This window comes from Eurypyga helias, unplaced genomic scaffold, assembly GCF_000690775.1.
Source record: "Eurypyga helias isolate BGI_N326 unplaced genomic scaffold, ASM69077v1 scaffold14966, whole genome shotgun sequence".
Lineage (NCBI taxonomy): Eukaryota > Metazoa > Chordata > Aves > Eurypygiformes > Eurypygidae > Eurypyga > Eurypyga helias.
The window spans coordinates 44,477-59,825 of record NW_010258648.1 but is presented as its reverse complement, the minus strand read 5'-3'; the positions used below and the strand labels follow the sequence as shown (position 1 = coordinate 59,825).

Below are 15,349 nucleotides of genomic sequence, written 5' to 3'. Positions count from 1 at the left end.
AACCCAATACATGCTGGATTTAGGTGAGAAAGGATCCACAGGGGACTAGTTATGGTTCTTGGATGCAAGAAGAGTTTATGCAGTGACCCTGCCCTTGCTTGAGTTCCTTTTGAGTGGAATTTAAAGAAAAAAAATCTTAGCAGGATTGAAAAGGTCCTTGTTTGTAGCTGAACAGACTCAGATTAAAGCCAGGACTTTTGGAAGAGTTCTAGAAATATGTAAGGATGAAAAACCCAACGAAGACCTGTGAGCATACTACATACAGACCATCAGTTCCTTTGTAGGCAACCAGCTGTTAGGGCTGGTTCCTCATACAGCCGAGTGCACAGTAAGTACTTATTTCTGAGGGCCAGATCTCTGGTTATTGCGTGAGCTCGTTACTGGTACCTACAAAATAAGCCAGAAATCTGTATCTTCCTGTGAAATATACAGACAACCTGGCTCATGGTTTTCTTGCCTTTCCTTCTTCCAAGCTTCCAAAGGAAGTATATAGGGCATAGCACCATCAGTGATGCCTACTGCACATCAAGAAGCATCCAAAAATTAGGCGTGTGCTGTCCTCCAACTGTTTATGTTACGGCAGGGTTTTTTTAACATATGATGTCACATGTCCTATAGCAAGACATGTCTACACCGAGACTTCTGGCACGTGCGCTGCGTATCCTTCTGTGCGTGGAAAGGCTGCGGAGCTTGTGTTGCTGCTGTCGTCAGAGAGCACTTGCTGGTAACGTGTCTGTTCTATCACCTACCAGGCCGTCCAGTTCTCCAGTGAAGGCGTCTGTCAAGGAAAGGCAGTTACGCTGGTATGGGCTACACCAAGCAGTGATGAGCTATACATCCTCCCTGCACCTACACACTGAGGTCGTATAGCAAAGCTCGTGTAAGCGAGTGAGGTTTGCGCAGTGATCCATGAGCTTAAGGTTTCACATGAAGAGAAGAGAGTGGAATCCCTTGCTACCCAGAGTTCTTCAGACTGTGTTGTCCTTGCCTGTTTGGCAGTGACGCAGAGCTGTACGTGCCGTATGCAAAGGACACGCCATACCCCACCAAGAGCACCCGATGAGAGACTGTTCATCGGCCCTTTTTCTGGCCACAGATTACTGACCATGGTTACTGCAGTGACACTGCATCCCTCTGCCCCAGGTAGGAGAAATCCTGGGTGTCTTCTGATGGCGCGGTGTCGGCAGAGTGTAAACAGACCCTCACTCATCCCCTCCGTAGATGTCTGAATCCTGTCAGAGCCAGGGTGAGCCTGGCACAGCCGGCATTACAGCCAGGTCATCTCCCGCTGGAAGCTCGGGCCACTCGGCTCTCGGGAACTGAACAACTCGCCACGTAACCTCATACGTGGCCTACGTCGTCTTTAAGGCAGGGACGCTTGTGGAAAACTCAGGACCACAGCTGTTGCAAAGATGGGGATATTCGAATGTGAAGTGTTGCAGGTCAGTTCTTCCTTCCACTGATCACTGACAGGGGAGGACAGGAAACAGCAAACAACGCCACACACATGACGTCGTAAGACTGAGACTTGCCTTGCAGGGAAGTGAGGATGTTATAGACATCCCGGGGGAAAAAAAGGTTATTAGTGGAGCACAATAAAATAGAATGAAAACAGTAACAAGAGGAAAGAAAAAGACCTCAACGCAGCGTTTTATCTACCTAATCCCCAGGCTGGCTGTAAGAAACAGAAGGACTTGGTGCACGTCCTGCTCAATGTCAGCTGTAGCGAAGAACGGATCTGATCGTAGAAGTGCACACGGACAAACTTTTGAACACTACTTTGGGAAACTGCTGTCTATTTGGGCAAATTGGCATTAGATTCCTCACTGAGGAGTTACTATCACGGACACGGACCTTGGGAAGATCCCACTTATACCTACTCTGCAGCGGAACGGTACATTTGTAGTCACGAGTACACACAGCATCACACGGATCAATCAGGAACAGATAGACTTTTGTACGAAACTGGCTGCCATAGCTCAACTCCTGATAAACATGCCTGACGTCAGAGAAAGAGTAAACACAGACACTGGATATCAATACTGTTTTAAACAAAAAAGGTGTCTTTTTGGTGTTCTCCAGTGGTCCTGCAAAAATACAGCTCTGTATCAGAATGCCTGCCTCGGGTCTGCTCGAACACCCTGTTAATTAACCGCGCTCCAGACGGAAGCGCAGGAAGGCTGTAACATACGCACGACATGAGGAATGCCTCCACCAGGCAACCAAAAGCCATACCAACCTTCTACTCTCTTTTTGTGGAGCGGTGGTCGGCCTTTCTTATTCCTCACTGAAGAGGCTTTGCTGCTGCTGCTCCCACTGTTGACAGACATCCTGTCATCCTCGCCACCCGTAACCAGCGAGTTCCTGTAGGAGATGAGTGGCAGCCACACATCTTCCCTTCTCTCCATCATCTGTTCCGTCAGGAACTTCTCCAAGTAGGAGTGACTGAAAACAAAAGGCAATGAGTAAGCACAGAGGCGCAGCACACCGTTTCCTCTTTAACTCATCTGCAAGCGCTCTTCTCATTGTGGAGAGCTTCACACAAAGCCCACACAGTGTCTCCTTGTCTTCATTTAATAACACACGCCGGTAAGGCGTTGTATCTCTGACCGAACACGCATACGTGTAACTCCCTCAAAATAGCATACGTGTAACTCCCTCAAACTAAACGTTACTCACAGATACACAATACAAAACGTTCTCTCCCCAACACCTTCCCCCCCGTTTCTCTGCGATCCCTCACAGCACACCCTACTTCAATTCCTTTTCTGTGCTGCATGGCGAGGAACCCGCTGCCGCATACGGCTGCTGTGTCACCACAGACTGAATCAGAACCACCGTGGTGAGGAGGCAGAGCATCCTTTGGCACCGTGGGACAAGAAGGATGGTTTCCTCAAACACAATCAGTTCTTTGGCAGTTAAAAAACCAGGAAGATCTGTTCCGCTGCCTTGGAGAAGTCCAACGCACACTTGTTACAGGAGGAACCCAAACCCCTCCCTCCTGTACACAGTCTGGAGGGCATCCGGGTTGCTTCCTTTCCCACTGATTACTTAATTATGGTATTAGTAGTCGTCCTTAAAATATGCCACACAGAAGTGACTAATGAACTTCAAGCTGCAGAACCCAGCACGCAGAAGTTAGGCAAGAGACCTCAGGATTCTTCAGCCTCACCTCTACCCCTCCTGCAGGTACGTTAGGGCGCACCCTTCTATCACGATTTCGCTTCGTACCACAGTGCCCGCTGTCACCAGTGGGAGTCAAATCCACAAATTCTGCATGGAAATAACCTCCCAATCTCCCTTTGCCTCTGCCAGCTCATGGCAGGCTCAAGCTTCTCACGTGGACTAGGTATACGGAGAGGACAAGGAGCCACGCTGTATATGCCTGGGTAACAACTGCATCCAATTTTTAATGGAATTTTGCTTCCATTTGGTAAGTTGGATGACTTTGCTCAAGAAGCAGCAGTTTTTCTGTTTACTGTTTTATTCAGAATCGTGGCTGCTTCTTCCCTCCCCCATTTCACATGTATTTTCCTGTGTCTACTGAGTAACATCCAAACCTTGCACTGACTAGGAAGCTCTTGGTTTCTTCTCTCTCTTTCACAGTACCAAGCAGTGCCACATCCGAGCGTGTCACAGCTTCCGAGAGTTTATCTGCGCAACAGTCTTGGGAAGTAAGAACTTTGCCATGTCCAACTTAGAGTTATAAACCTAGAGTTGCACAGGTTGTGACCAAACTGTGAAGAAGGAAAAACCACACCACTTGGGCGTCCTTTACTGATCAGATGTAACCAAACTTGCGACAACTTCTGCTCAGCGTTTCAGAGGAGCTTCGGACAGGCAGTTCTTGCCAGTGTCAACCAGGCTACAGACTCTGAAGGTCCAGAAGTAGGAACACCATGCTGAGGCTCCCTCTCCTCTGACTTCAGAACCCAGCAGTCAGCTGTTCGTCTAAGCCAACAGCCTCTGTTTGAGAGAAACAAATGGCAATAAATGCCTCCACGGGGCAATTGTCCTCTACCCTGCGTTAGATGAACCCCTCAGGATTCCCCTGCCCGTACCTGCCCTGGGTGTTGGTAACTGCGTTGGCAGAAATCCTTTTCTGCCAAGTGGAAGAGCCTTAAATGTACAGTTTATATTAAATCCATGGATTTGAATAAATCCATAAATGGCTATCAGTGATTCTGGAGGTTACTCATAAAACAAGAAGCTGAATAAATAAATAGGATAGGAAAACTAAGTTTAACCAGTCCTGCTGCCCTGTTCCCAAACTGGAAACCTCTCCCTTTTCTCCCTCCAAATAAAAAAGCCGGCAGTACGGCAGTGAGGAAGCCCACAGAGGAGCAGTGCTCACTGACCTGCCACAGGAATGGTATTTTGCACCAAGGGCAGATGACACAGGGCGTATCAAGCAGAAAATTCCTATTTTTGGGTTGGGAAGCCAAGCTGGAGGACTTGCGGGAGAAAGGCAGATACATGCCCGTGAGACGTGCAGGATTGTTCTAGAGCACTTTTGCCTCCAGACTAAGAGCCCATTGCTGAGAGCGGCTTGGCAAGAGGAGAGCAGGCCCAGAAGGAGGTAAATGGTCCTGTAGACGGGGCTTCTCCAGCAGATGGTGGTCACGTACCTTCTGTTCACAGCAACCCCTTTGGAGGGCGGGGAGAAGCCCCTCTGGATTGGAGGAGTCATGCTACCGAGCAGGGCAAATCAACTAGCCAGAGCAGAGCAGGGCACTCAGCAGATGGGCAGAGCAGCCATCGCCTGATGGCTGTGAACAGGACAGGTCTGAGGCAGGAACGCCGCCATCTCCCAGACAGCTTTACATACAAGCTCCGCTCTTCACAGTCACCTCGGCCAGTGGAATCTAGGGCAGGTCTGAACTCATCTTAAAGCAGGAATTCAGCACAGATCAGAAAATCATGTCCTGAATTTCACTGATCTTCAAATTCGGCTAAATAGCTCAGGTGACCACAAAAAAGACAGCTAAAGCCAGGAGAAATGGGTTCCATCACAACAATCTTTCCAGCCCTGCGAAAATGCCGGTGGTTGTCTATGTGGGCACCAGTGAGTGGAGAAAGGACGGATGGCAACCCAGAAGGCTAAAGAACAAGTCCTCCCGAAATAGTGAATTCTGCACAAAGGATCGGGTCCAATTAAGCTGTCACGTAACTGTACGGAACGATGTAACTTTAAACTTCAGACCCTGGAGACCTTTGCGGCAGGGATGATTACTGTACAGGAGGGAGAAGCGTCATGAAATTAAACAGGAATCGGGCTAATGACACTTGAACTAACAGATGCAGGAGAACCTATGGTTCAGCTAGGAAGACAGTCATAAAATCCTATTATCCTTAAGTCCGGCCCCAAATAACAGGAGAGCGCTTGACAAGATTCAAGGACATAACAAGGAAGAGCAGTTCTGGAAACTGAGTGCCGTGCTAGCCCAACTGGATCATCCAATTCTCAAGCTCGTTTAACTATTTCTTCTACTGCGTTTGTTGACTTGACAAATCACCGACACAATAAAATCATTAAATTGGTTGTTCGAGTGTGTATACATTAAAAATTACACAGAGTTAACCACGATGCATTTCTTGTGACACAGCTAAAACTAGAACGTTTGTAAGTGTTAACAAAAAGTCCTTGAAAACAAGCATCTTCACAGAAAAACTACAGAAAGGTCTGACAGGAGGGGTCAGTGGAGGGAGTTATAGTGGACACACGACTTACACTCACTGTGGTCAGAAAACTGACTGGAGAGGTATCTATAGCCGTAGAATCAGAAGATTTGGCAATTGCGTTTTTTAAATGGTCGCAGAGTTACCCAAAGAGTTCAGTTCTACGCTGGGCACTTAGTGCTTGGCTGGTTATTGACTGGAGTCCTCTTCCTGTTTCCCTCACTACTTCTGCGCTGCGGCCAAGTCCCGGGCATTTCCTACGTCACTCGTTAGAAATGTCGAGCGTTCTCTCCGCAGCGATGCCGACAACATGCCCTCCTGCAGGCAGCTCTGCTCTCTGCCAGTTCTGTTGACACCCACAGCCCCTTCCCACAGTGTTCAAACGTTGCTCATGAAACGGTGTTTCTCGCTCTTTGTTCAGATCTTATCCACAACACCACTGATTTATTTCACTCCCAGTAGTTCATCTGCAGTAATTACCCGCCGTAACAAATGCAGGCTGCTGGTTTTAGCCTCCCAGGCCTCTACCACCCTGCTCTGTCCCACCCAACAGTGGTGTCCTCTCTCAGCCTCTCTGTCCTGTTGTGCCCGTAACAAAGCCTTGACAAACCCTTATTTCCCAGCTTAACCCAATATATTAAAATAAACAACAAATACATGTTTATGTTTTATGTAACTATCTAACAGAAACAGATGTTACTGCAGTGTTTACAGGTCTATAAATTTCCTGCACTACTAAAATTTCATTTCTTTTTATTTCTAGCTTAAAAAAAAAGATTGTTTTTTATTTTCAGCCCCACGGGAAATTTTAAGGCACAATGTTTTGTGAGGTCTCAAGCTCACCTCATCAGAGGATGCGATTCCCCTTTTCTCATTTATTACTTTAAAATATAAAATGATTTATAACTGTGCATGTGAAATGTCTCACTGGGACTTGCTACAGTCCCGTCAGATGGTGAAAACCTCGAAGCCGAGAGCTCACACTCACGCTGCAGTGACTGACAGAGCCCAGCAAAGCCCGCGGGGGAAGGGGAGCGGTACTTACACAGTCTTCTTGTCCTGCCGCAGGAGCTTAGAAGAGAATTCGCTGAGCACTTCAAGGAAAGCGAGGTTAGGAGGCGGATAGTCTTGTCCTTTTTGATTCTGATATTTGAAGGCAAACTCTATGCCGTCTCTACAGTAAAGAAGGATTAACATTTTCAGATGTTTGTAACAAAATAAAAAAACCCATCATCCATCGCTTCTAAACGCTGCCCAAAATCTGATCTGCGCATCATGGTTTTTGTTCAGTTCATAACTGGCAAACAGCTGCTTTTCGACCAAGGGGAATCAAACGTCCCCCCTTAATTCGCGAGGATTCCGCCTCTAAGCCAACATGTGGCCAGCTGCAGGGTAAGACAGAACTACCACAGCCTAAGAAACTGCTCGGGCGCTGAAAGCCACTGCCTTAGTGGAACAGCCAACTGGCTCTTGCTTCTTTCGGCATGAAGCAGAAGCTTAGAGTGGGAATGGCAGGTGAGATAGAACAAGACACAACTTCTGCATCGAGAGTCAGGGAAGAGAATCTTCCTACCAGTACATCAATATGTTCATTGCTGCCTCATCTTTGCTTTGTCATTTGAAACAAGAAGAAAACAGTTTATTTGCACATCATCCAGGAAGGGTGCGTGCATGTCCTGACCTCTCTTGGGTCTGGCGCAGGAAAGTGTCTGGTAGTGTTTAGATCATACTTTGCTAATCTTGAGTCTTCAAGACTCAGTCTCTCTTAACTTTTATGTGGCATGGCAAAGTCATAGTTCAAAGTTAGCGGCACCTTTCTGCACTTTCCCACACAGCAGCAACATAAAAAGTCTCAATCCACTTGGAAAAAAAAAACACCCCAAAGATTTCCAAAGTGGTTTTAGAATATCCTTTTATAAAAGCTGCTGGTGCCTACGGAACCCACAGTGGTGTGGTACGAAGAACTGTCTACAGTTGTTAGATACAGCCCACACAAACACCTACAGTACCAGTGGCTTTACCAGAGATGAACATGGCCATTCCAATAAATTCCAACAAATAATTAGGTAGCAGCTAGTTTTTCCTCCATTCTTTCACACCTACATGTGCATCTCCACCATTTTTCTACCATAACCAGAGAAACCACATCACTGCTCCAGGAGCTGTTAAGATGCTGTGCCTTTAGAAGAGGCAAGCCGAGCAAAGCTCATCATCTGAAGTAATATAAAAACCTAGTTTATTTACCACCACTCACTTGTGTAGTGTGGCCACAGCCTCGCGCGTCTTGATCTGATCCAAGCCAAAAGTGAGGGCAAACCGACGGGCCAGTTCCTTAATTCCACTAACGTGGGCAGATGTCCTGTCCAAGTTGGGACCTTGCTCCTGAACGAGCTCGTTAAACAGCTAGAGAGAGAATTCAGCTGTTAAACCGGTGACCTGGGAAACACCTTTCTTGAGAGAGACTTGTGTTCCCGAGCTGTTACGGCCGAGAGAGACACTGCAGTGACTTTTCAGAGGTGTGACAGAGCTCTCTTCCACTCAACTTCTAATCCACTTGGCTTTCCAGACACTGTTCTCTGTAACTGCTACTTGCCACTGCCCCCCATCTGGTACTTGTGTGAACTGAATTTTGCACTTACCGTCACGGAACTGCATCTATTATTCTCCCAACCCACCAAGACGTTTGGGCAATCTTGTGCTGTTTTGTGAAATACCTACATCGCCCATCAGATCGGCATCTTCGATGAATTTAGGAAGCAAAATTGCTATTCCATCATTCCAGACCTAATGAACAGCTGAACAGCGTCCCTGGGCAAACGCCTCCAGAGCCTGCTTGATGATGCCCTTTCCGTACAACGGTGAACTACTCAGCACTTTTCCAATCCGTCCTACATCTTTTCCTGGCATTGCCCTTTACACCACGTTTTCCTGACTTGCTAATGAGAACACCAAGGGAAACAGTCTCAGGGACAGTATTACATCAAGTTGCATTAAATCGACTGTTTCCCTGATATCTCCATTACCACAGAATTAATGAAAGCAGCTTAATTTGACATGACTTCTCCTTGACAAATTCATACTGGCTGTTACCTGTCGCTTAGGCACTTGCAAATAGCTTGTCTGGGGGGCTTTTTGGACAAAGTGATGTTGGGCTGACTGACCTAAGCACCCGGCTGCTTCCTCTCCCCAAGTGTTGAAGACGGGGGCTGCTTTGACACTCGCCGATCCTTCTGGAAGCACGTACGTCTTTCTCAGGTTTTCACAGCTATCTCTCAGCTTCCAGATTGCTACAGGAAATCCCTTCATACTCTGGAATGAAGCTGGGGAGCCTCAGCTGATTTGAAAACATCTAATGTATAGGAGTAATTTCTCTGTGTAATGGATAGAGCTGGCACTCCAGGGGCTGAATGGTATTTAGTGACGCACCCACTCGGTGCTGTGGGCAGAACAAGGATGGATTTCATCATCACGACGACAATTTACAGCTGATGTAAGGCAAAATTTTCAGGGGAAAAAGCATGTTTAACAATATTGCACAATTTAAACTAATTAGCTAGAAGTTTGAAAAAATCAATCAGTATTTACACAAAATGTAAGGAAAATGTATTACTTCCAGCTAATTATAAGAAAAAGTCATCCTAATTCTTCTTGTTCACTAGGTACCCGTAAACTGCGAACGCTGTGAATCAGCTTGGACCAAACTGCTTCAAGGCTCCTCTCTCCCCCCTTCTTCCATGTCTGACCGACACTTGAGCAGTGTGGGCTTAAGGAGACAGGGATGGCAGAGACAAAGGAACGTGACAGCCCGCCTTGAGGAGCAGCATGATCTCCTAACAGAAGCATGGCATTTTTCACTTCATTTCACTTCATTGTAAAGGACACCAGAGAAGATCCTGTCCCCTACTTCACTGCAGTGAGGCATTTGTAACAAAAATAAATATTCTTACCTGCTGCAAACTGAGAATGAGTGTCTTTGCACACTGGATTTTATCAATTTGCCTTGTTTTGCTCAGGGTTTCCTTAATGATATCCCCATAGTCATTGTAGTACTAGGAAAAAATGGGGGGGAAAAAAGCTCTTTAAATCTTTAAATTGAACTTTTTATACAATTTCTTACAATTTTACTGATAGAAAGATCACTTGTAATTCTTGTTTTGAAAAGGCAGCGGTTGCCAAAAAACCCAGTCTCAAATCCAGATTTTTTTGTGAGTGGGAAGCAATGATTCAATACCAAAATTTTGACCGATTGGTAGCCTGTACCCAGTGACCTTCTGTGTTTGTTTTTAACTTTTGTAACAAACCTGTTGAAAAACAAACCCAAGAGCATTTCCCACCCAAACCCAAGTATTTGATGGAAGTGACCCAGGGCTGCGCATTCTAAGAAACAACACTGCATGGAACCAACTCTCCCTTCAACGAGTGGGTGTGAGCAGACACCAGCGCCGGTGTGCAAAGCTTCGTGTTCAATTCAAGGTGAGTGAGGTGGCCAAGAAAGGAACTCACTGAAGCCAGAAAGTAAGGAATGAGTAGTATGAAGTGCTGATTTTATGTTAGAAGAATGGTCGCTGAAGACCACACCCTGTGGTACTGATTGTTTGGGTAGAAAAGCTTGTATAATCATTAAAACTTCCAGGCTGAGAGGATACATTTTTTTCTCCAACCAGTATTCTTTCAGCCTGAGGAATATTTCTGCATTTGCAAGCACTTATTTTTATTCCCTCTTAAATATCGCTCCTGCCCTCTTTGGTACAGAGATCCTCCTAGTCAGCACTCTAATTTAAATCCCGTTTCTCTCGCTCTCCCCCAGGTACAGGAGAAGGAGTGGCGTGGGGAGAGAAGACCAGTCTAGAGCAGCAGGTAGGAAACGTAACCTGGATGGTGACAGCTTCAGTGTGAAATCCCTGTGCTGGAAAACTCCCTCAGCAAGACTAAGGCTGGCTTGGCTGATGGCTAGGGCGTGCACTGGGGACTTTATTGCATGGTGTACCCCGGAAGAACAAGGAGGATTTAAAGTTAAATCCTTTCCATTTCACATCAACATCTCAAACAGTATCTAAAGTAAAGGACCTGCTCCCCACTCCAGGTTTTCCTCCTCGATTGTCACCTTAATCCCTTAGGGAGAGCCAGGTGAGGGATGCCTGGCAATCTGAGGGCATCTGGGGGCTCTGTGTCGCTTGGCAGCGTGAGGGCGGTGAGTGTGCCTGTCTGCTGGCAGGTAAGCTTGCCAGCACCGGCTGCGGTGGGAGCTAAGCAGCAAGTCTTGCTGAACGTCGCTGGCCCGAAGCGCTGTACGGAAGCAGCGCCAAGCTGGGATGGCATTCAGCGCGTTCTCACAGAAAATCCTGACGGCGAGCACCAAGACTGGGAGACTCTGGGTGCAATGTGACATTGTACAGGTAACTGTTCCTGTGGATTCTAGGAATGAATTCAGGGAGAAGGATAAGAAACTCTCTGTAGAGGGGAGCCTCTCTGGCAATGCTCAGCACCTTGTAGGACCAGCTTTTGGTGCTGCTTTTAATAAGGCACTCCCGCTACACAGGAGAGGAAGTTCAGAGCTTACTGCTTCTCCGTGGCAGGCGTAATTTAGAAAGGAAAAACTACTTACAAGAAATTAAGGAAGGCTTGAAAAGCTTTCAAAAGCATTCAACCTGTAACTACTGCACTGGAAGGGAGAGAAACCGGTGAGCTGACCCTACAAGCTAAGTTCAGTTAGGGAGAGGAGAAAACACAGAGCTGTACCTTCATATAGTGTTTGAAGATATCCGCTGCTGCATGCATGTCCACAATGTCATAAATTATCAGCTTGCTGAAGGCAGCCAAAAGGTTTCTTCTCTTATGTAAAGCTTCTATTTTGTTAGCTTCATCTTCTTCATCTCCCTCTGAAAGCATCGACAGCAATGAAAATGTTTGACTGCTGTGTTGCAAAGCACCGTTATCACAGAGCAGCTTTTAGAAAACATCAATTCCTCAAAATAAAGCAAGGGTTGGTTGTTTGTTGCAGGAGAAGATAAAATGAGCAGTGGTAATTACTGGGTCCCGCCTATGTAAGGACCTCCAGGAAAGTTCAGGAATGTGACACACCACTGACCAAGGATGCTATCTGTGGTCCTGACTTTATGGAGTCAGAGTAGCATTAGGAAATAGGGATCACATGCAAAGATCTTGGTCCACCTTTTCACTGTCTTCCCAGTCCAATCACAGGATGTTAAAGAACAGCAATTTTGCTAAAGAGCAAAAAAAAGTTAGGCACTGTTCTCCTAACTCTGTCCTTGGTGTATTATTCTGAGCACTGAACTCACAAGTGTGATAGCACACAGATTTCTGGTGAAGGTGTGTTTCAAAATGTATTCCTCCCAGGAATCCTTAAAGAGATGCTCAACAAAGGTATTGGCTACTGATGAGCTAGAAGACTGAAAGCACCTTTAGAGCAAGCGTACATGCCCCGAGACCTTAGTTCTATACACCACTACCTTAAAAAGATCCAAAATAGCACCTATGTGCCATGCTAACATACAAGTAACTGAGTTCAGCAGAAATTCAGAAAACCTGCCAACAAGAGCACTGCAGTATGCAGTCAGCAGCTCTTTCACAGTGTGACTATCTGGGAATCCATCCCTTCTCCAAAGCTATTTAGGATTCAGAAATCAGGTACCTCTGTACTTGCATTTTAGGCATTTACAACGCATACCAGCAGCACCAAATTATCTAAAACCAGACCTAACTGACAAATCTGCCTCTCCCAGACTGAAAGCCAAAAATCTCAAGTCATCCTTGTGAGGATGTGGAGATGGGGTCACCTCCAAGTCCGGCCTCTCAAAGCACGGCCACCACAGATGCCTAGGAAAGAGCAAGGAAGCACACACGATACTTCCCCAGCTACCTTCCTAGTCTCCAACCAAATCAATGATGTCCTGGGCTTGATTTTGTTATTCTGGGGGAGGAGCAGAAGGGGTGTTTATTTAGTAACGTAAGAGTTTTTTAAGCCCTTCTTTGCGTAGAGCTTTGCTGGTACAGTCTGCTTTTAGAATCCTGTAACTCTGCTTAGTAACTAAAGGATTTCTCTTCTCTGTACTGTTCCAGTGCAGTTCATTCAAGCTGTATTAAATGAAGTCTGCTGGTGGACTAAGACTGTACTGCTTTAGAAATAAATATTAAGAAAAATATAAATCAGTAGAAGAACAATTTTGTTCAGATTTATAGCATGTCCTCTGAAAACACCTCTTTTAATGAAGTGAACTTTGTAAGTACTTGTTCTTCTTTAACACTAGTAGTACTGATTGTTTCACATTTACATCTCTCAAAAATAAAGGAGGAATCATTCTGAAAACATTTGAGCAAACTGAACTGAAAATTCTATTTTCTTCTTCCTTCTGTGTCTGTTACGAAAAAAGGCTAAGTAGAAAATATGAAAGCCAAACATACCCATGCTCTGGTTTTCATCGTCTTGGTCAATAAAGACATGGTCCATCACAAAACTGAGAAGTTCTGACTGGAGACCTGAGTCTGGATTAAACACCAAAGGCTGAAGACCTTCACGACCTCCAGTCATCAGCTGATGACTAAAAATCATCAAGAGATCACAGAGCAGCATGAAAGCCTGAAAGGCAACAGCAAATGAATGCAGTAAGAAGCCTAAGTCAAGTATATAAAGAATAAAATACCATTTATCTAATTTCCAGATATCCCCAGGTATATTAGAAGTCCTTCCTGAACCACACTCCATTGTAGCTGTTTGTGGGCTGTGAGAAGTGTTCACGAGGTTTTCCTCTAATTTTAAAATGTTACACCTCTGATTCCTATATAAGGAACTGTGTGTTCCACCTCCTCGGTGTCCAGGATGATCCATATTAAACTTCCATTTCTTCTCTATGAAAAGAACCCTAAGTAAATCTACTTCTGATCCAAGGACTGTGGCCAAATTTGTAGTAAAGAAAAAACATTTTTGATAAACAGTTAGAAAAGTTAAACAAGCAAAAATGTGAGTAACATTATGAGTGAAAATGCAAGCTGAGTCACTGTCAGATCCCGAAAATACAGAGAAGCAGCTGTAAGCAAAGAAATCCTTGCAAAATTTCATCAACGAATCTCTGCAAAACAAATGAAGTTACTCTGCACAGCTTTCAAATGTAGACAAAGGCTGACCAGGGCAGGATTTTCAATGATTGATGCTCATTACTATCGTACCCTCGTTACCTGAGAACAGAGAAGGAGGGCAGCTACTAATAGGTATTTCCCTCAAGGGCGTATCTGTATACTCTCGTGCAGAGACCACCACCGCTCGCCCCCATGGCTTATGTCGGAGAGTCACAGCCAGCTGTACTCCGCTGCGTGACATTCAACACCTGAGCACCTTTCAGAATGTACTTTTTAATCATCTTGGTTTCTCTATCTTTAAACCCCAGGTTCTGAAAACTGAGGAGGAGAGGAAGGTTCAGAGAATGAACGTGTAACGTGCCGTCTCTGCCCCAGAAGCCTCAGGCAGGGCAGTGTCCATCACCAGGCAGGTGGTAGGCCCAAGGCGTTTCCAGCTGAAGAGAGACTGCAGGATAGCTCTGACAGAGTCAGGAAATCCAGTGAGGCTTTAATTCAGCCCCACATCCCTCCTCTACAAACAGCTGCACAGAAAGATAGCTAACTGAGTGTTTAAACACATTTGTGAGCTGAGCCTGAGGAAAAGTAGGGAGTGAGAGCAACCCGCTCTACAAACCTCCAAAATGAAACCTCTGTGAACGCTGAACGTCGAAGCAGCTCACTTATTTCTCGGGGTATATTACAAAATCTGAATGAGCTACACTTGGGCAAGAACAAAATGCCCATCATTGTAAACTATGTTCTACTTTGGAGACAAATGCCAGTATTTGGGATTTTTCTCCACTGGATCCAAGAAGCTGTGATTCACTCCAGTGATGATCTCAGCTGCTCTAAACTCCTTTGATACTAGAATTTATGCTCATCCTAATGCAGACCTCTAAAACCAGCATATGAATATTGCACCGAAAAAGCTTATTTCTGTCCAATACGAAGACAGCAGTGGAGTCAGATACAGATGTCAATACTGTAGATACATCTAGTCACAGGAGATGTATTTCACTCAAATGGTCTAAGAAAAATTGAAATGGTTGAGTCCTTTTTCTATAAATTCTTAATATGTTTTTCCTGCCTTTGATATTTACCTTGATCTCCTCTGCAAAGAACGTATAGATTAAGAATCAGATATGGTAGGGAGACAAAATAGTTTGTACAGAATTCTTAAAAATTCCAGTAAAACAAAAGGATTAAAGAAGCAGTCCAGCACTTGCAGAAATACACTTTTTAAGGAAGAAAATGAAAAAGATCATGGAAGCGTTACTTGGAAGGGACCTCTAGAGCCTCTAGTCCAACCTACTGGGACAGCTGCTGTCTCTGGGTCTGGTTGGTCATGGTTCTGTCTAGCGGAGGTTTGAAAGCTTCCACAGGACTGAGGACTGCAAAGGAGCTTCTAAGGGAAGTTTAAATTACCGATGACAACTGTGGCCACTAATAATAAGAGACTGAAAACAGGTTCCTGTAGATCAAGAACACAAACCCTGCAGTAATGGGAAGGATCATCTACCATTTGTTGATGCAGAGAAGACATTAGTGCTATCTTCAGCTAGAACGGCTGGTATTTTCATGAAGCTAGATGATATTG

At 45.4% G+C, this 15,349-nt stretch overlaps 1 protein-coding gene across 1 annotated transcript in view; it reads right to left on the bottom strand.

Annotated features, from left to right (window-relative positions):
- The window catches only part of STAG1 (stromal antigen 1), a gene marked incomplete at its 5' end in the record, with an annotated part of 63,993 nt that overhangs the window by 6,742 nt on the left and 41,902 nt on the right, over positions 1 to 15,349 (bottom strand). The window contains 6 exons of the mRNA XM_010154426.1: positions 2,240 to 2,445; positions 6,725 to 6,853; positions 7,934 to 8,082; positions 9,627 to 9,728; positions 11,419 to 11,558; positions 13,102 to 13,276. Coding sequence (XP_010152728.1) covers positions 2,240 to 2,445; positions 6,725 to 6,853; positions 7,934 to 8,082; positions 9,627 to 9,728; positions 11,419 to 11,558; positions 13,102 to 13,276 — 901 coding nt within the window. The remainder of the gene's footprint in view (positions 1 to 2,239; positions 2,446 to 6,724; positions 6,854 to 7,933; positions 8,083 to 9,626; positions 9,729 to 11,418; positions 11,559 to 13,101; positions 13,277 to 15,349) is intronic.